Source organism: Macaca mulatta, chromosome 14, assembly GCF_049350105.2.
Source record: "Macaca mulatta isolate MMU2019108-1 chromosome 14, T2T-MMU8v2.0, whole genome shotgun sequence".
NCBI classification, from domain to species: domain Eukaryota; kingdom Metazoa; phylum Chordata; class Mammalia; order Primates; family Cercopithecidae; genus Macaca; species Macaca mulatta.
This window is the reverse complement of record NC_133419.1, coordinates 89,064,974-89,087,176: the sequence shown is the minus strand read 5'-3', so window position 1 is coordinate 89,087,176 and position 22,203 is coordinate 89,064,974. Positions and strand designations below refer to the sequence as shown.

General features: G+C 36.6%; 1 protein-coding gene across 2 annotated transcripts in view; it reads left to right on the top strand.

The window, feature by feature from the left end:
* The window catches only part of GRM5 (glutamate metabotropic receptor 5), a 579,984-nt gene that overhangs the window by 467,619 nt on the left and 90,162 nt on the right, over positions 1-22,203 (top strand). For both annotated transcript variants that reach the window (XM_015115388.3, XM_015115385.3), the window contains exons 5-6: positions 10,700-10,946; positions 17,179-17,347. In XM_015115388.3, the coding sequence (XP_014970874.1) occupies positions 10,700-10,946; positions 17,179-17,347 (416 nt within the window). The remainder of the gene's footprint in view (positions 1-10,699; positions 10,947-17,178; positions 17,348-22,203) is intronic.

The following is a 22,203-nucleotide window of genomic DNA, read 5'->3' as shown; positions in this document are numbered from 1 at the left end:
TGGACTCATCCTTCATTATTTTTCCTAACACTCCACATCCTATCTTTTAGTACATTCTATTCTCTATGCTTTCAAAATATATTCAGAATCCTTCCCTAGACTAAGCTACCATAATCTCTTAGCATTCTGTCACAGTATTTCCTGCGTTTCCCCATTTTCCCACTCTTGTTCTATTTTCCATGCAGCAAAGTAAAAAAAAAAAAATTAATGAAAATCAGATAGCAATGTTTCTCTGGTTAAAAAAAAAAAAAAACACTCCGAAGCACTACCTCATCCAACCCCCTTCCTCTCTTGCCTCATATCCTACTTATCTTCCCCTTATTATGCTTCAGCATTTCTTTTATTCCTCAAAGAACATATTAGGCATATTTGCACTTGCTAATGCCTCTGGCAACATACTTCTCCCAGATCTTTATATTTTGAATGTGAAGAAATAAATCATATTAACAAAACTTGGGTTAGGGATGAGGTAACATAAATCAATTTATTTTATCAAATGCTTTGTTAGTATAAACTTGTTTAAGTATCATCTAAATTTGCTAGATGCCATTTTTAAAACCATCTTTTTCAGGCACAGAGAGGTTAACTAACTTGCTAGCAACAGTGAACAGAAGAAAATGGCAGAACTATGGTTATAACCTTCTGTCTACTTCCAGAATCTGTGCTCTTATATGCTATGCTCTGCTGTTCTTAATAGTTGAGAGGCATTCTCTACACAAAGTGCGATGTCGTCTTGCACATTCACCCCCTTCAGCCATGTGTGGAATTATGGGGGGAGTGGAGATAGATGGGGACCTAAACCTACAGAGATAAGAGGCAAGAGAATTCCCCAATTTACCAATATATTCACCACATCTATAATCTTGAGACTAATGTATTAACAAATGTCTCTTGTAAATATGGATACCAACCACCCCGTCCCCAATTTAAAAAAAAATCTAAGCTTGCCAGCTATTCACAGTAACTTTGATTTTTTTTTTTTTTTTTTTTTTTTTAGTTTCTTAATCTATAGTGGAAATAGCCCCTAGCTCATTGAGTTTTATGAGATTAATGCATTTTGTGAAGTCCTGATTTTGTTAGCACACATTTCAATGGAGCTCTCTCAGCTACCTGAAGAAGGTGAAAGGTCAGCCATGTGCTTCTTTCTCTGGTGGAGGAAGAAGGCTGGAAAGTAGGTGAAATGGCACAGGCAGAATTTAAACTTGGATTTCTATGAACTGAACTCCTGATGCCTCATGAATGCTAAAACTAATTATGATTTCTTTCTGCAAAATATATAAGCATCAAAATGACTTAATAAGAAATTAATTACAAAAGTTAAACTTCTATTTGTTCTCTTCTGGTATTTTGTTGGTTTTCCAATTATTGTTTTATTATTATTATTATTATTATTATTTTGATGGGGAGGAATCTGCAATCACTTAGGCCTTTGGGTGATTAGGAAAAAATAGTCACCAGGGACTTCTACAAGATCCTAATGCCACTCAAATAGGCCAGTTTTTTCCAGATGCTCAATAATAACAAATGATTTAACAAACTGTGAACAAACATGTGCATCCGTCAGGTTTTAAGCTCTTGCTTTGATCGGCCCCTTCTGTACATATCTGGGCCCAGGTCTTGGGCAGTGCTAGCAGGCATTATCTGAGAGAACAGACGCATGGAACTATATAGGAAAAATTCAATATTGTTACCATTTGTTTTCCCTAAGTTTATCTCTTATTTAGAATAATTTTTTAAAAGGTGATACAGGGATTTCTTCTTTCCAAAGAATAACAATATAGTATAACAAGAAAACTAGTCATGACATTAGAAGTTTCTGTCTACTTTTGAGTTTTACTCTCTGAGTGACCATAGGAAATCGACTTCATTTGTCTACAGCTCAGTTTCTTTATATATACAGTGTTGATAATTTCTGCTGTCCATGTCTATTTTGCAGTGTTGAGGCACATAACAGATAAATGCAAAATTATGCTGAAAAGTGCCAAACAAATGCAAATTGTCAATATTTTCCCCATTCAATTCAATAAACAGTATAGTAACCATGCCCTAAACACTGTGATTTAATTTACAAATTAAAAAGGCTCAGATTTGCCTTTGTGCCAGTTGCTGTCTATTGTGGACAAGGCATAAATAAAAATCAGGAAAAAAAAGCTAAACGGTGATTGCCTGAGAGTCTAATGGGTATCACATCAGGTGAGACCTTTCACTTCCTTTTATACTCTAAAGTCTTGACCAGAAATATATAGTTACTAAAGGTTATTATGATTTACATTTTGATATATTTACTACTTATGAAGCATCTTGTGCCAGGCTTTGTGTGAGATACTTATGAGTTTTCTATAACATTTAATTCTCATATCATCCTTGTAAAATGAGGGTCATCATTTAGCAGATGATTAAACTGAATGTTAAGTAACTAAGTAACCTGTCCAAGTCACAGAGCCAGGAAGACACAGAACAGGATTCAAACATAGATCTCCATACCCTGTTCATAAGAGAGAAAAACAAAAGAATGAGACTCAAACCAGCACCTTTTATAACAGTCAGAAAAACATGTACTGCTGTACTCTGATAGTGGCTGGGAGGCTGAGTTGCAGAACATGGCTTAGGGTCAAGGTAAAGCACCTAAGTGTGGCCTCAGAGATTGCCACTGAATACCCAGTCTTCTGGAAATAGAATCAATTAAGTGAGTAAACTCTTCTTTACTTAGCATGTTAAATAGGGAAAGGTAGGTATAAGACTGACCTAGGAAATGAATGATTCCAACTCTGCTCCCCTAAAGTATTCCCACAATTCTATAATAAGGAATATAGAGTGTCAGAGAGAGGTCTAGAGAAAATGATCCAGAGTTCAAAGTGCAACTTAATTTTAATATCTGCAATCATGGTGGTCTTCATGAAGGAAGTGTTCTTGGATCCTTTAAAAATGGTTAGCAGCTAATAGCACAATAACAGGATCAAATTCTCACATATCAATTTATATCCTGAGTGTAAATGGGCTAATGTCCCCACTTCAAAGGCATAAAATGGCAAGTTGGATAGAGAAGCAAGACCCAACTGTCTGCTAACTTCAAGAGACCTGTCTCAAGTAAAAAAACCCACAGGCTAAAACTAAAGACATGGAGAAAGATCTATCAGGCAAATGGAAAACAAAAAACTGCAGGGGTAGCTTTTCTTGTATAAAACAGACATTAAACCAACGATAATTTTTAAAAAGACAACATACATATTGTATAATGGTAAGAGTTACAATACAAACAAGAAGACTCAACTATCCTAAATGTATATGTACCCAACATTGGAGTACCCAGATTCATAAAACAGGTTTTTAGATATCTATGAAGAGATTTAGGAAGCTACACAATAATCTTGGGGAACTTCAACACCCGACTGACAATGTCAGATGTATCTTCAGGGCATAAAAGTAATGAAGATATGCTGGACTTAAACTCAACACTTGACCAATTGGAGCTAATTACACATCTACAGAACACTCCATCCAAAACCAACAGAATATATGTTCTTCTCATCTGCACATGGCACATAATTCTAAGATGAGCATGTGCTCAGGAATAAAGCAAGTCCAAGCAAATTCAAAGAAATTGACATCATACCCAACATACCCTTAGACCACAGCAAAATAAAAATTAAAAATCATTACTAAGAAAATCTATCAAAACCATACAGTTACATGGAAATTAAACCATATGCTCCTGAATGACTCTGGGATTAAAAAATGAAATTAAAGCAGAAATCAAAAAATTCTTTGAAACTAATGAAAACAGAGGCATAACATAACAAAATCTTTGGGACAGAGCTAAAGCATTGATAGGAGGAAAGTTTATAGCGCTAAATGCCTACATCAGAAAGTTAGAATCATCTCAAATTAACAACCTAACATCACACCTAGGAAAGGAAGAGGAACTAGAAAAACAAAAGCAAAACAACATCAAAGCTAGGAGAAGATAAGAAATAATCAAAATCAGAACTGAAATGATTGAAATTGAGATGTGAAAATCCATACAAAACATCGATGAACACAAAAGTTTGTTTTTTGAAAGATTAAACAAGATTAATAGGCTGCTAGCTGGGTTAATAAAGAAAAAAAGAGAAGATCCAAATAAACACAATTAGAAATGACAAAAGTGACATTACAACTGACCCCACGGACATACAAAATATCCTCAGAGACTATTATGAACATCACTATGCATACAAACAAGAAAACCTAGGAGAAATAGGTAAATTTCTGAAAACACCCAGACTCTCAAGATTGAACCAGGAAGAAATGAAAATTCTGAACAGATCAATAACAAATTGTGAAATTGAATCAGAAATAAAAAGCCTACCAGCCGAAAAAAGTCCTGGGCCCAATAGAATCAAAGCCAAATTCTACCAGATGTTCAAAGAAGAGCTAGTATCAGTCCTACTAAAATTATTCCAAGGAGGAGATACGCCTCCCTAACTCATTCTACAAAGCCAGCATCATCCTGATATCAAAGCCTGGCAGAGATACAACAATAAAAGAAAACAACAGGCTCATATTCCTGATAAACATATATGCAAAAATCCTCAAAAAATACTAGCAAACAGAATTCAGAAGCACATGAAAATGTTAATTAGCCACCATCAAGTAGGCCTTATTCCTGGGAGTCATGGTTAGTTTAACATATGCAAATCAATAAATATGATTTACCACCACAACAGAAGTAACAAAAACCACATGATCATCTCAACAGATGCAGAAAAAGCCTTCCATAAAATTCAACATCACTTCAGGTTAAAAACTCTGAACAAGTTAGGCAACGAAGGAACATACATCAAAATAATAAGAGCCACCTATGACAAATCCACAGCCAACATACTGAACAGGCAAAAGCTGGAAGTATTCCCTCTGAGAATTGGAACAAGACAAGAGTATCCACTCTCTTCATTTGTATTCAATGTAGTACTGGAAGTCCTAGGCAGAACAATCAGGCAAGAGACAGAAATAAAGGGCATCCAAATAGGAAGAGATGAAGTCAAGCTACTTCTCTTTGCAGACGATATGAATCTATACCAAGAAAACCCCATAGATTGCACCAGAAGGCTTCTAGAACTGATAAACAACTTCAGCAAAGTTTCAGGATACAAAATCAATGTACAAAAATCAGTAGCATTTTTATAAACCAATAATGTCCAAGCTCAGAGCAAAATCAAGAACACAATCTCATTTAAAATAGCCAAAAAAGAAAAAAATAATAAGGAATAACTAGGAATACTACTTACCAAGGAAGTGAAAAATCTCTATAAGCATTACAGAACACTGCTGAAAGAAATCAGAGATGACACAAACAAACGGAAAAATATTCTATGCCCATGGTTAGGAAGAATCAATATTGTTAAAATGGCAAAACCACTCAAAGTAATTTACAGATACACTGCTATTCCTACCAAACTTTCATTTTTCACAGAATTAGAAAAATTTATCCTAAAATTTATATAGAACCAAAAAGACCTCAAATCAAGCAAAATGAACAAAGCCAGAGGCATCACACTACCCAACTTGAAACTATACTACAAGACTACAGCAACCAAAACAGCATGGTACTGGTAGAAAAACAAACACATAGGCCAGAGAAACAGAATATAGAACCCAGAAACAAAGCCACATACTTATACTCAACTGATATTCAACAAAGTCAATAACAACAAACAATGGGGAAAGGACTTCCTATCCAATAAATGGTGCTGGGATCACTGGCTATCTGTGTGCAGAAGATTGAAATTGGACTCCTACCAGTCACCATATGCAAAAATTAACTCAAGATGGATTAAAGACTTAAATGTAAGACCTAAAACTATAAAAACCCTAGAAGAAATCCTAAGAAATACCATCCTGAACATTAGCCTTAGCAAAGAATTTATGACTAAATTCCCCAAAGCAATTGCAACAAAAACAAAAATTGATGTATACGACCTAATTAAGCAAAGGGCTTCTGCACAGCAAAGGAAACTATCAGCGGAGTAAATAGATAACCCACAGAATTGGGGAAAATATTTGTAAACTATGTATCCAACAATGGTCCAATATCCAGAATGTGTAAAGAACTTAAATCAGCAGAAAAAACACAATCCCATTTAAAAATGGGCAAATAATATGAACAGACATGAATCCCACTACTGAGTGTATATGCAAGGGAAAAACATTCATTCTATGAAAAAGACACATCCCCTTATATGTTCATCACAGTGCTGTTCACAATAGCAAATACATAGAATCAACCAAGATGTCCATCAGTGGTGGACTGTATAAAGAATATATGGTACATATACACCGTGAAATACTACACAGCCATAAAAAAGAAAAAAACCATGTCCTTTGCTGCAACATGAATCAAGCTCAAAATTCAAAAACTGAGTGAATTAATGCAGGAATAGAAAACCAAAAACTACATGTTCTCATTTATAAGTGAGAGCTAAACATTGAATACACATGGATATAAATATGGAAATAACAGACACTGGAGACTGTTTGAAGAGGAAGGGTGGTAGGGAGCTATGGTTTGGAAGGCTACCTATCAGGTACTATGGTCACTACCTTGGTGACAGGATCGTTTATACACCAATCCTCAGCAACACAATTTTCGCATGTAACAAACCTGCACATTTACCCCTGAACCTAAATAAAAGTAGGAGGAAGAAAATGGTTGGAACTAGTATTAGTATAGGATTAGGGAGAAAAAGTAAAATAGAAGGGTAGTCTAGAGAAGACAGTTTGTTAATTTAATTCATTCACCAAATATTTATTGGTGGCCAAGTGTGTGCCAGACATTGTTCTAGGCACGGAGTAGAGAACAAAAAAGAAAGTATCAGGGCCGGGCGCGGTGGCTCATGCCTGTAATCCCAGTACTTTGGGAGGCTAAGGAGGGCCAATCATGAGGTCAGGAGATCAAGACCATCCTGGCTAAAATGGTGAAACCTCGTCTCTACTAAAAATAAAAAAAAATTTAGCGGGGCATGGTGGCGGGAGCCCCTAGTCCCAGCGCATGAACCCGGGAGGCAGAGCTTGCAGTGAACCAAGATCGCGCCACTGCACTCCAGCCTGGGTGATGGAGCGAGACTCCATGTCAAAACAAAAACAAAAACAAACCAACCAAAAAAACTCCCTGTTTTTATAGAGCTTATATTTTAGTGAGTAGTGTTTGAGATAGCCAATAAGCAAGATAATAAGATAAATCTATAAAATACGTTAGGTGTTGGTAAGGTGAAAATAATGTCACAAACGAAGATAGGGAGTATTGGTGGGGGGAGGTAGAGATGCAATTTAGACAGGATATCCAGAGAAGGTCTCACAGAGAGGATGATGCCTGAGTAAAGTCATAAATTGGGAAGGAAATATGCTCTGCGACTTGTGAAGCAAGCTCGCTATGCACTGGTTACCAACTTGTGTGACAGAACATACTCATATGCAAGTTATGTGAAATGGGTTTATTACTTACAGATAGGCAGCAAAAAACATCAGAAGCCTAGGACTCATTGTGAGCTGCTCCCCCAAGGCTCAGAAAGCTGCCTAGGGTGGATGGAGTCTCAACTGCATGTAACCCACTTGCATAGCAGACAAGGGACCCTGGAAAGCAGCCTGCACTGGGTGTTATATCCTGGGGTCACATGACTTCCTGTGCTAAATCTTTGAAGGACATTCTGTTCTGGTGAGACTGAAACAGAGCCTAGGCTCTTCTAGCCAGTCTCTCTCTATCTCAGTAAATTACATTATCAGACCATCATACAGTTACTGTTGAGAACTACAAGCAAGAAAGGGAGGAAACCCTGGTCAGTCCAAGGCCATTTGGAGAACTGTCCTGCACAAATCTTGTGGGTAGAGCATTCCAGGTAGAAGACTCAGCAATTACAAGGGCTCAGAGGCAGGGGCATGCCTAGCATATTTGAAGATATGGGAGAAGGTCAGTGTGTCTAGGGTGGAATAATTTATGGGAAGAATATTGAGATTGAGTCAAAGGAAAATGGGGTGAAATACCACGAGGCAGGCTTCTGTATGTCTTTGAAGGCCATTGCAAGGACTTTGGCTTTTACTTTTAGTAATAAGAAAAAAGTCACTGGGAAGTTTGATCAGAGGATTGTTATGATCTGACTTCTATTTAAGGGAATTATTATGGCTATTGCGCTAAAAACAAGCTGGCGTGCAAGGAAGATGGGCAAAAGGAGAAAGTAGGAAATCAGTTAGAAGACTATTGCTATAATCTCGACAGGAGAGGATACATACTGAGTCTGGTAGAAGTAGATTAGTGCTAAGCAGTCTAATTCCAGATAAATTTTGAAGATAAATAAGAGTTGTGAAGGTATGAAGGAAAAAGAGGAGTCAAAAGTGATTCAAAAGTGTTTGACTTGGCAACTAGAATCATGGAATTTCCAGCAGTGTGAAGTAAAATGTGGAAATATGAATCCAGTCTGTGTGGGGAATGAAATTGTAAGATTTGCCTAGAGTGTAGCCTGGGACCATTGTCTAGTCCTGAGATAGAAGCAGGACTTCCCATCTTATATTATGTCAGAATGAACTATGCCAGTTTCTCTAGGGAGACTCTCTATTGGGGAAATTTAAGGTGTCAGTATTTGGGCCAGCAATCAAGATGGAGATAATAGGCCTCTACAATTTGGGAAGCCATAAAGCACCATACTATCTTTGGAGAGTTGTTGTTGTTGTTTGTTGTTGTTGGGGGAAAAAAAAAACCTTTCTTAAAGGAAACATTTCTTCCAAAATGATAAGCTCTGGCTTTACCTCAGCATTTTCTTTCACCTTTTTTTTTTTTTTTTTTTTTTTTTTACCACAATTTCCTATATGTCTTAACCCTATTTATTCTACAATCACCAGACCTGGATATAGATTTCACTTCCTAGACACCTTTGCCATAATCGTGGCCTCTACCACAGCCAAGAACATTTTCTTCTGTCATTGGGATCACTGCATTCCCTCTTAATGAGTTTCTCTGACAGCCCTACTCCTACAGCCCTTTAAACCTTTCTCCACAATGTAGTCAGAATGGTCTTCCTAAAACAGAAATCTGATCATGTCCCTCCCTAGCTTCAACACTTCAGTGAATCCCAATGCTCCTATGATAAAGTGCAGCAATCTTTTTTTTTTTTTTTTTTTTGAGACTGACTGACTTTCCCTCTTGTTGCCCAGGCTGGAGTGCAATAGTGCCATCTCGGCTCACTGAAACCTGCACCTCCCAGGTTCAAGCAATTCTCCTGCCTCAGCCTCCTGAGTACCTGGGATTAAAGGCACCCGGCACCACACAAAGCTAATTTTGTGTTTTTAATAGAGACGGGGTTTCACCATGTTGGCCAGGCTGTTCTTGAACTCCTGACCTAAAGTGATCCACTCGCCTCGGCCTCCCAAAGCATTGGGATTACAGGCGTGAGCCACTGCGCCTAGCCAAAATGCAGCAATCTTAACATGGCTTAATCATCTCTGCCTTCCTCTACCATTTTAGCTCTCTCCTTTCTCCTACCTCCTACTCTCTGTGCTGGTCCTTGATTTCCTTAAGGTCTCCCAAACATAGCATGCTGTATCTTATCTATTTTTCTTTAAAAATGCTTGGACCACTCTTTCTCCCCCTTCATCTGATTGATACTTGGCCTAAAGCTCAGCTTCAGAGAGCTTCCAGGTCTGATTGACTATTCAGTCCTGTCTCAGCCCTTATCAAAACACATTGTAATTGCCTGCTTAGATAGATGCTCATCTGCCCTCTAGACTTTAAGTAAATGAGAGCAAGAATCACGTCTGTCTTGTTCAGCATGATGTCCCTCACTCGGAGCAAGTTCTAAGCAGTTAGAAATAACAGGCACTAAGTCCATATTTGTCAAATCAATCATCAATAACAAACTTTAGTTCCTGTAGTTCCTTAATTCCCAAGAACCTTCTATTGGAACGGATATATCTCACTCCTTTGGGCCTCTATAGATTTTACCTCCACATGTTTTACAGATTTATTATCTTCTACCTTTCACTGTATTTGCATAATTTATCTCTGTTATTGGACAAGTTTCTTATGTACAAGCTCCATGTTCAAATCTTCTTTTTTTCCCTAGATGATAAATTACACAGCTTTGTGCATATTCTGACTCTAATAAATGTTTACTGAATTAATTAATGAATTAAAGAAGTTTAAATGTTATATTTTATAACTTTCAAATAGGCCAGTTTATAGAGAGCATATGCTTTGAGATTAGAAGTACTGGGTGATAAATCTAAATAGGTAAATTTATATCGATGGTGGAATATCGCCAGGTAAGAGAACATAATAGTTTAGAAACTGGAGGTTTGTTGAGGATTTCTGAACCAAAAAGGTATATTATCACAGCTGATACTAATGAAATGAATCTGTCCTTAAGATACATTTTGTGGTACAGAAATACAATTCTATCCTGCATTCATACTTAGAGTTTGGTTATGGAAGAAAGCGGATCTTGCTACTGTTGGTGATTCAGAACTTTTTTCAGGGTTTTGGAAGAAAAACCTGAATACAGAAGATATTAGTCCCGTTATGTTGGTACTGTTTCTCAGTATTATCCACGGTTCTAACTCTGATAAATTTGTTCCAGTGCATTCTCTAATTACAGGCAACCCATTATTCAGTACCCAGGAATATCGCGAGAGTAGATTTGTATCTCAAAGCTATGCTTAATTTGTTTCCCAACAGGTTCTCTGACTCTGAAAACACATCATGTTCAGGATTCCAAAATGGGATTTGTGATCAACGCCATCTATTCGATGGCCTATGGGCTCCACAACATGCAGATGTCCCTCTGCCCAGGCTATGCAGGACTCTGTGATGCAATGAAGCCAATTGATGGACGGAAACTTTTGGAGTCCCTGATGAAAACCAATTTTACTGGGGTTTCTGGAGATATGATCCTATTCGACGAGAATGGAGACTCTCCAGGAAGGTATTGTTACGATTCTCCTCTAGACAGTAGAGACTGAACAACAGCCAACACTTGATCCTGAAATGTCTCTTTCTCTCCTTTGTGGTTAATCTAGGATTCCTGGTCATGTTTCCCCTTCCCTGACATCCCAAATGAGCAAAGATAGAGAGAGAAGAAGCCCCATTTCCTGTGGCCAGGAAAAAAGCATTGGTGCTGATGTTCAAAATGTGCTTTGGGAATTATCACATTTCAGACACCTAAACTAAGAGACAGGAACCTCACATGATCATAGATAAATAAAAATCATCTCTGTGGTTTCTCTGTACATGCTTGTCATGTTATTCCCTGTATTTGGCTATTTTCTTGTGCAATGGAACTATTCTGAAACAGGAACAATTTGATTTCTGGTAATCCAGAAATGGGGCTGAGGTTCTGTTCTGTTGTTTGCTGTACCTACAGCAAGTGAGTTATAAGTCATATTTTATTTTATTATTCTCCAGCTGGATCACTTTCTTCCTTGTCAAGGACTAAATTGTTTTTTTCTCTGAAATTTTACCTTTCATTATTTATAGAGGAACTTGAAGAACATAAACTCATAATTATAGGTCAGTCCCCAGAGAAATCACTAAGTACCAGAACTTACCAGAATTCACATTTATCTTCTACTGCAAATTCTTAAATGACTCGACACAGTCATTTAAGACTTGTAGACACTTTTAATCTATAAGGAATCATGCCATTGAAATGATATTTTGAGTTGTAGCAGGGTTGAGTCTTCACTCAGCCTTGTATCAAAACAATAGGGTCCTTTGGTCTCTCAGTGCTTTTCTAGCAATAGTTCATACTTAACAACTGTGCTTGGAAAGCTGTCTATACACTCTGTTTGTAGTTGACCCTGCCAAGAGGTTTCATAAATCCTCAACAACTCGCACCACATGTGCCCACACATTCTGTCAGCAACCTTGGTTTAGCACACTTCTATATTCTATATTCTAAGATGAGCTGGAGCTTATCCCAAATGCAGCTGTTACTATTTCACATACCAGACTTATAAGTAATAGCTAGTTTCAGGTCATACAGCCAAGTGAAAAACCTAGGGTTTTTTTTTTCTGTTCTACAGACTCGAAGAATATTGCTATAACTAGGCTGTTTGCCAAAACAAGCTGACTTTTCACATGTTGTTTTCTACTTTTTGGCTCTTCCGTATATCCATGAAGGAAAAAATACAAGCATTTTCTCAGGGCCAAACAAAACTTCACAGTTGTAAATCTTTTACAGGCAGGTTGACCAATGAGTTCAGTCTTTAGGCTCAGGTCAAGGCATGGGCCCAGATATCTGCACATGAATTTATTATTCCCATGTGCGTCTCTAGAGTACTGACATCAGCTTGGGACTTGTTGATAGAATTTGATGACTGTAGCTCCACCAATTCAAGAGTTTTTATGTCAGGTACCCAAACCCATTCCACAAACCAGGAAGGGAGGAGATGCCTCAGAAGGTCCAGCTCTATTCCAAAGGGAAACCTTGATGGATCAGGCAGAACATGGCTGCCTTATTCATAATCCTTCAAATATGTTGTAAGGGGTTCTTAATCTTTATTGGAACAATCATCCCTTCAAGACTCAGACAAAATTTATAGATATTCTTCCAAGAACAACATACTTAAAATTTTGCAAACAATTTCTGGGAATTCAGGATTGCTTTGAGTCTATCCTTGCACTACTAGGTTTGAGTATAACATTAACCCATTAATAAATTATCAGAGTTGGCCTCTAAGGGCATGAAGCAGACTCAGGAAAAGGTGATTTAGCAGACTCAGGAAAAGGTGATTTACCACCTTTTGTTTCTCGAAATAATCCATTTATATAACTAGCATATATTGAGTGTGTGTTCTGAGCCAAACACTAAGCCAAGTGCTCTACTTTTTAATCCTATGAGGTCAGTAATGTTACCATTCTTTTTTCCAGCTTAAAAAAAAAAAAAAAAAAAAAAAATCTTACAAAAGTTCAATGACTTGCCCAAAAGTACAGTCTAGTAAATGATAGAGTCAAAATTTTTAACTCAGTCTTCTGGGCTTCAACTTCTAACCTAATACAACAGCCTGCCAATTAATCAACCAGGATCAAAATTTTAAAAACACTATATTCTGAGAAAATTTATTTGTAGACATTAGTTTGTTATTTTTGTGGAGTAAAAGCATCCTGCCAGATCAAAGGTATTCCTGGCTGAGTGAGAAACCAAAGGATCCTGGGATGATTAAGGAATCCTCTAGAGTTAAAGAGTTAAAAGAGGAGGATCCTAAACAGAGGAAGCTGAAAGAGATAGCAACTCACTCTGGCACACACTTGCACATTGTTAGATTTTCCTGGTTAAAAAAACCCTGTGTCATAGAAAGAAAGAGACATGCCCAAGGTTGTATAGTCAATTAAATAACAGGGCAAGGACATGTGCAAATCTCATGCACAATCATCAAGTAAAAATTTACCTTAATTTTTTTTTCTTATATTACATTTGAAATGGTTCAATGCATTAATATGTAATATAAAAGTGTTCCATTATTAGGTGCCATTCATGTTTTTGGTCTAACTAACTCTGTGATCTCTCTTTACTCTGTGATTATCCAACTCCAAAGGCACAGATCATTGTAATTGCTTTGTTGTATAGGCCAGGGCTTGGGAGTATCTATTATGCCGACCCACAGATAATTTAGCACACATTTAAGAATTACATTTTTTTTTTTTTTTAGGAAAAGCACCTTAGCATTGGAATTACAGATAGAAAGAGCCTTAGGATCCACATAAATGTAATACTCTGCAGTCTTCTCCAAATGATTTTTCACTTTTCTCTAACAACAACCCTGTTTAAGCCCCTTGAATAAACCCCTCATTATCATCTGAAGACAATCTTCTCTAATTTTCAGAGTTAGAGCCATTTAGAAAGTTCCTTATTTCTGTTCAATTGAACCCTGACTTTCTCTAGTTTACCTTAAATGCTTTAATAGAACTTTTTGTTGTTGTTACTGTAATATCTTTTGTTTATTTTGATTTTGAGCAATATATAAAATTTATTTTTAAAATTATTTAGAATATTCTAGGTTTAAATTGTGGCCAGTTAAGAAAGAGCAGACATGAGGAGGTAGAGAGTAAGGGGAAGGAAGGGACAGATATTAAATCAGATAAATTACATATACAAACACACTATGCTGAGAAAAACATTTCAGAAGCAGAGAAATATAAAAACCAAGAGGTGCAATGAGAAAGAAAGGCGGGGGAAGGGGAGGGAAGGGGAAAGGGGAGGGGGAGAGGGAGAAGGGAAGGGAGGAGGAGGAGGAAGAAGGAGGAAGAGGAGGAGGAAGAAGGAGGAAGAGGAGGGAGGATGAGGAGGATTGAGGAAGAAGAGAAGGAGGAGAAGATAAATGGGAGGAAGAGGATGGGAAGGAGAAAAAAGAAACTGAGCTGGAGATTCATATTAAAGTGTCTTGTGATTGGAATGACACACTAATCTTTGCTTCTGACACTGAATATGTTCAAGTTGGATCTTTACTAAAGGCATCAAAAACAAAGAGCACACAGAAGTTCCGTATTTTTGGGTTTTGTGTTTTGTTTTGTTTTTTTTGAGGGAGCCTCTCTCTGTTGCCAGGGCTGGAGTGCAGTGGCGAGATCTCGGCTCACTGCAAGCTCCCCCTCCCGGGTTTACGCCATTCTCCTGCCTCAGCCTTCCAAGCAGCTGGGACTACAGGTGCCTGCCACCACGCCTGGCTAATTTTTTGTATTTTTAGTAGAGATGGGGTTTCAAGTGTTAGGCAGGATGGTCTCGATCTCCTGACCTCGTAATTGGCCCGCCTTGGCCTCCGAAAGTGCTGGGATTACAGGTGTGAGCCACCGCACCCAGCCTACTGTTATCTTTTTGGGAAACAAAATACAGTCTTCTAGATTGACTCATGGCTAAAGATTACAGGAAGTCATTATGTCTTTTGATTCTTACCTAAAAGTTATATAAGAATATGTTTTAAACATTCACTTTATTTTCCTTTGATGGAGAATAAAAGCTATATTCTATCTCTGAAAATTAAAAGGGCTCATACAAATTCACAAGTGAAGGGGAGAATATTCTTTTGTGGAGACATATTCTCATCTATTTCTTTAATGTACTAAAAAAAGATTTTTAAAGCAATGTTCTATTTTCACAGCTTTAGCCGTGAGTGATAATATCTCTTTGTGTTTGCCTTGTATTAAGAAACAATGACCAGAAATCTAAAGGCTAATTCCAAAGGGAGGGTTCATTGTCTCAAATGTAACTATAACAAGTTTATCGAGTTGAACTGAAATTAAGGTTTAACTTTCCTGAAAACAAGTTCCCTGTCAAATGTGACATTTTCCACTCTATAGAGTTTTCATGTTTATTTTTCAAAAACTGGATCACTTTACTTTTTACCATTTGTTGTACATAAAACAAAGAGGCGTGGATATAGAGATAAAAGCCCTACAATATAAATTGGTTCAAATTTTTACAATATTTAAGCAAGGAAAATATGGTCTCTTAGCTCTACCCAGGATTTGGAGCAGTCTAATAAGGAAGAAGGAACTGCAGATTTGAAATCTAAAGGCTTAGTTTAGGTCCTGGCTCTGACGCTTATGTACTCTGTAATCTGTACTAATTAACCTCACTGAGTTTCAGTCCTTTATCTGTAAAATTAACAGTGTGAACTAAACTTTTCAGACTTAAGAATTGCTAGAAATGGATTTGACAGCTCAGTTTTGAGTGAGGAATAACACCCACATATTTCTTCAAATTATCAGCAGCAAAGAAATAAGTCTGACACTGACATTTCTCTTTCTCCCATCCTAGAATCTTCAAAGGTTATTTGCTCATAGAAAGTCACCCTTTGAATACTCAAAGCTCATATATTTGAAGTAGCCAATGACATAATACAAGAGTTCTTTTTACCTCAGTGCTCTGTGTTCTAATATCTCAACTCATTGCATGAACCGAGGCCATGGGATAATTGTGACCAAGAGGGAAGGAAAGTATCCTATAAATTGATAGTTTTGATTTAGAAGTAGAATTTAGACCAAATTGTTGCTGACTAACAACACTAAAGGAAAATCCTCAAGTTACTGAACAACCAACAAAACAAGAATGAGGTAATATTCTGAAGAAAAAAAACCTACAGTAAAAATTGTGATTTGGAGTGAAAACAGAATGGCATCATTTTATAACATAAGTTTCAATAGATGCCAGTTTTGTTCTGAATATTTCTGTACAGAACATTTGTTTGAGTATAGTAATCTCATCACTTGAATCCAAAAGCTAGAACATTTTCCATTCATATCAGTTTCCAGATAGCTACACATGCTGAGCATAGGAGGCTGGAGGAGGCATTTATATGTCTATCTGTCAGGACTATAAGTCCTGAGGGGGTAAACAGTATAAAATACTATGTGAGCACAGTGTGTGCCTGAGACATACCTGTAGAAACTGAGATAGTGGTGATATTGCTTATCCAATATCCTCAAATTGGAAAATTGTTTCAGAGATTCTTCTCTAGAAATGAGCTTACTTATAAGAAAAGGCTTGTAAGTAAGCACATTGATTTTCTTTTTTTACATTTATATCCACATACTCAAAAAAACAATAGTTAGCAAAGGCTGAGAACTCACAAGGAACTACTCTTTTCCAGCATTTTTACATTGCATGAGGTGCTTTAGAAGCTATTTTCAAACTTTTTTAAACTTCACTCTTGAAATTATCTTTGTACAATGAATTTAGCCATTGATAATGGACAAAGTAAGAAAGGTAAAATGAGGCCCTCTGTAAATTACCTCTATATCCTCTAAAGCTGAAAATAAGATGAAAGATTTACCAAATTTCTCACTTGGTTAGTAAATGGAAATTTTATCATTTTACTTGAATACAGACAAAAACCTGTCTATCTTTTGTAGAAGTCTAACAGTAGTACTTGTTTAAACTTCTTGAAGTTATTTTGAAACTGTCTTTCATCCTGCTGAGGTCAAGTCACCTTCTCACATGGGATTACTTTCTATTTCAGGTGTAAGCTTGAAAGTACGGAAATGGTCTCTGCAAAGAAAGTGAAATGGACAGATTATTTTTGTTATTCTAAGTGTACTGTCATGGAAAATTCCAGTGTTACTTATATGACAGTAGACACATTTTTGGGAATAAAATATATTGCCTTTTCAAAGCTGAATATTTACGTCTTAAGCTGCATAATTATCATATTCTTATTCCTAAGGTATGAAATAATGAATTTCAAGGAAATGGGAAAAGATTATTTTGATTATATCAACGTTGGAAGTTGGGACAATGGAGAATTAAAAATGGATGATGATGAAGTATGGTCCAAGAAAAGCAACATCATCAGATCTGTGTGCAGTGAACCATGTGAGAAAGGCCAGATCAAGGTAAAATGGAATCTATGTTTCTTTCATTTTTGTTGTAAATTCAACAGTGTTAATTATCATTAGCTATTTTTTAAAATTTTAGACACTTATTTTACTTTTTATATTGTAAGCTTCTAATGTCAGAAATTCTCACTCATTCCTTATGAAATCCCATGTGCAACTCACAATAGTCTTAGTAGTTGGTTTGATTAAACCAGTTGATGAATCATGTTTGCCCACACCCTTTCTGCTCATACAAGCCTTTCAAGACATGACTTCCTGGAAATAAAGTTTACAGTTAGAAAAGACACTAATTCAAATTTATTTAATAAATATTCATCAAATGTTTATTAATATAATAGTTAATATTGATGAGGCAAAAATAAATGAGACACCCTTAATTGTCAGAAGATTTACAGTCTGTGTGAGAAAAATATGGACACAGATAAGCAACATTATGTAAAATGTGATGACTTCATTAAGAAAGAAAAGAAGAGGGCTATATCAGTTTGTACAAAAGGGATAGAGATATTTCTTCTGAATAAAATGTCAAACTTTGGACCATAAAAATGAGTATGATTTCAGGGAGAGAACACTTACAAAGAAAGAACAGTAAAAGAAAAGAGACAAAAGTGGTAACTGAAGACTGTCTAGCACAAGTAAATAATCTAGAGTGCATTGCTCTAAATGATTATTATAAAAGAGAAAGTTGAAATAAGTTGAACCCAGATTTGTGGAGAGTTTTGAACATCATACTAAATACATTGAACTTAATTTTTATTAAAGAGGAGTCAGAATAATTTTGATCAAGATGTTGGCAGAAGTTGAGCTGTGGTAAGGAAAATGAATAAATAGATTTATAAAACAAGAAAGAAGAGACAAGTTAGAAGCATGCTGTGATAGTGGTAATAAGGCCTTGAATTGGGGAAGAAACAGTGAAAATGAAAAGGGGCCGGAAGACATATTTGGAGAAAATATTACAGATGTAGATTCAATCAGGCTGACTACCAATTTGATGTTGAGTTGTGGAAGATAAAGAAGTCAACACAATCAACTGCAATTCTAAGTGTCAGTAAATAAAAGGTGGCATTGCCAGGAATAGAAAAATAGGGGTAGCTTTATAGAAAAGGTGATTGGTTAGTTTGGGGGCATGTTGGTTTTGATATAGCCATCCAGTGATTAAAAGTTTGGTCTAGAGCAATGAAAAATAAGGCTAAGCATATAGATTTAGGAATTGATTAAATAGAGTTAAAGTTGAAGCTATTATAATAGACAAAATTGCAGAACCTAGAAGTGTAAATAAAAAATAAATATGGACCAAGAATATACCTTAGAGAATTTCTGCTTTCAAAGTGTAAAAAAGGAAGAAGAGGTAGAGGCTGAGAAGCAACAGGTACAAAGAGAGAGACGACCAGAGAGCACACTGTCACATAAGATGGTAGTCAGCAGAAGAAAAAGGTCAAAGAAGAGGAACAATGAGGAAAAGACATGAAAATTGAGGGTTCACCCTTCATCTGGGCCTGCTAGATTGAATAGAATGTAATGATAATTGAGTATCAAGATAAATGGATAAAGAAAATATATCTACATAATAGAATACTATTCAATCATAAAGAATGAAATCCTGTCATTCACAGCAATGTAGAAGGAACTGGAGAACAGAATGTTAAGTGAAATAAGCCAGGGACAGAAAATTAAACGTCACATGTTCTCACTTATATGTGCAAGATAAAAAAAAGTTGATCTCACAGAAGTAAAAATTAGAACAGAGCGTACTAGAGGGTAGGAAGGGAAGGAGGAAGAGAGGGATAGGGAGAGCTTTGTTAAAAGAAGCAAAATCACAGCTAGATAGGAGGAATAAATTCTAGTGTTCTTTAGCACTGTAGGATGAATATAGTTAAAAGTATTCTATAGTTTCAAATAGCTAGAAGGAGGATACTGAACATTCCTAACATGAAGAAGTAATAAATATCTGAGATGATGACTATGCTAATTACCCTGATCTGGTCACTATACATTATGTGTATCAAAACATCACTATGTAACCCATAAATATGTACAATTATTGTGTGTCAACTGAAAAAATAAAAAGTATAAGAAAAAGAAATATGTGACAAAAAGCATGTAAGAGATAATTTGGTAATTTGAGGACATTAAAAAATTACTCTTAGGCTAAAAAAGATGTGGCCACACTTACAGGAATTAAAAATTCATGAAGAGAAGACAAAGATATAATAAAAAGGGGGTGAGAGCAGCTATTGGTGCACAATGCTGTCGGGAAAAATGATATCAAAATAATTTATTTGCTCATCAAACAGTTCTTAAAGTACTACCATACCACATTTCAGGTAGTGTATTCCTAGAGCCACTGGACTTGGTCTTTTCAATCAACCTTATCTTCACTCTGTTTAGAAGACATTTCATATGTTTTTTCATCTGTGATTAAGACTGAAACTGAAATATTTTAATATTGATAGTAAGGCCCTCAAAGGGTAGGTCTGAAGATTTGGAAAGCATAAGACCAGAAAGAAGAAAGATAAGGTAAAAGAAGATAAAAATAAATGTATTAATATCTGCTAAATGGCTCAAAATATTAGATATCTGACATTTTCTGTATGTCTTGTTATGGTATACAGCAAGAGCTGGTAAACTATAGCCCACAGACCAAATCTGACCTACTATCTGTTTTTGTAAATAAAGTTTTATTAAAATACAGCCAAGCTTATTTGTTTATATATTGTCCATGGCTACTTTCTGCTATAGTGGCAGAGTTGGATAGCTGAGTTGCTGACTTGCAATAGAGACTGTATGGCCCAAAGCCTAAATATTTACTATTTGATCCTTTGTAAAAAAATGTTTGCTAACGCTTGTTACATCGAGACAAAAGAGATTTTCATCTTGGCCAATTATCTTGCAGTTAAACTCTTCATTATGAGGGGTTTAAATTCATGTACAATTATTTGTGTATCCACCAAGAATATCAATATTCATAATTTCCAGTGCTTCCTGTAGAAAAATTACACAGTGTAAATTACCATATATTTTTTCTTTATTTTTGACCCTTCACAGCAATACATTTTGAAAATATAACTTCCAGGGCCAGGCATAGTGGTTCACACCTGTAATCCCAGCACTTTGGGAGGCCGAGGCGGGCAGATCACGAGGTCAGGAGATCGAGACCATCCTGGCTAACACGGTGAAACCCCGTTTCTACTAAAAATACAAAAAAATTAACCTGGTGTGGTGGCAGGCACCTGTAGTCCCAGCTATTCAGGAGGCTGAGGCAGGAGAATGGCGTGAACCCTGGAGGCGCGAGATCACACCACTGCACTCCAACCTGGGTGACAGAGTAAGACTCCATCTCCAAAACAAACAAACAAACAAACAAACAAAAAGAACTTCTAAATGCTGAATGACTAATTTGAGAGATTTCTTTATATATACTTTTCTACCCTATTCTAAAGGGAATAATTTACATAACTAGAAGAATTTTATTCCCTATTATCGTGTGTGTATACATATATATATGTGTGTGTATACACACACACACATACACACACACACACATATATACATATGTGTGTGTATATATATATTTTAGACGGAGTCTCCCTCTGTCTCCAGGCTGGAGTGCAGTGGCACAATCTTGGCTCACTGCAACCTCCACCTCCCAGGTTCAAGTGATTCTCCTGCCTCAGCCTCCAGAATAGCTGGGATTACAGGTGTCTGCCACCACATCCGGCTAATGTTTTTGTATTTTTATTAGAGGCGGAGTTTCACCATGTTGGTCAGGATGGTCTCGATCTCCTGACCTCATGATTCGCCCACCTCGGCTTTCCAAAGTACTGGGATTACAGGCATGAGCCACCGCGCCTGGTCTATTATCATATTTTTAATACTGGTTATTTTGTAACAATATTTGCTTCGACCTTTTTTAAAAATCCCAAACTTCATTTTTCTAACCAGATGTCATTTTTACTCTATTACATATACAATGCATAAGATTTTCTTAATATGGTTTAAGGCTGTAACTGAGCAATTTAATTCATGATATCAACATCTCATGGCATTGTTCAGAGTTTGTAAACTTAGTTTCCATGAAAGGGTTTAGTCTAGTAAAGGTTCAGATATGTTATATATTGTTATTCATAAAGAAAGCACTGCTGACTGGGTGCAGTGGCTCATGAGTATAATCTCAACAATTTGGGAGGCTGAGATGGAAGAATCCCCTTGAGCTCAGGAGTTCAAGATCAGCCTAGGCAACTTAGTGAGACCCTATCTCTTCAAAAAAAATAGGAAACAAAAATAATTGAGCCTGGTGGCACACATCTGTAGTCCCAGCTACTCAGGAAGCTGAGGTGGGAGGCTCTCTTGGGCAGGGGAGGTCAAGGCTGCAGTGAGCCAAGACGGCGCCACTGCACTCCCAGCCTAGGTAACAATGCAAGACTGCCTCAAAAAATAAAATAAATAAAAAAGAAAGCACCACTGCTTCCAGGATCTTGAAAGAGAATTGTCACTACCTCGTGTTCAAAATAAATGTGAAACAGAACATAAAATGTGAAAACATAAAACAAGTTCTAAATGATCAGAGGAAAACATATTAAGTTATCACTATTGATTCAAAAAGAGATTATAATATTGGAATTCTTCTTGGAAAAAGGCATGAACTTATTTTAATTTCAGGTGTTTACCTGAAATTCACAAACCAATGAAAACTGAACCATGGGAAATCAAAGTATTTCAGTGGGGGGAAATGCAGCTGCTTTTATTTGCTAATCCCTGCTAAGGTCTGCTAAGGTCTGAAAGACACTCCTTCAGCTTTGCAATATGCCTGTTTGCATTACAAAATCTAATAATTGTTCAAGGATAGTTTTGCC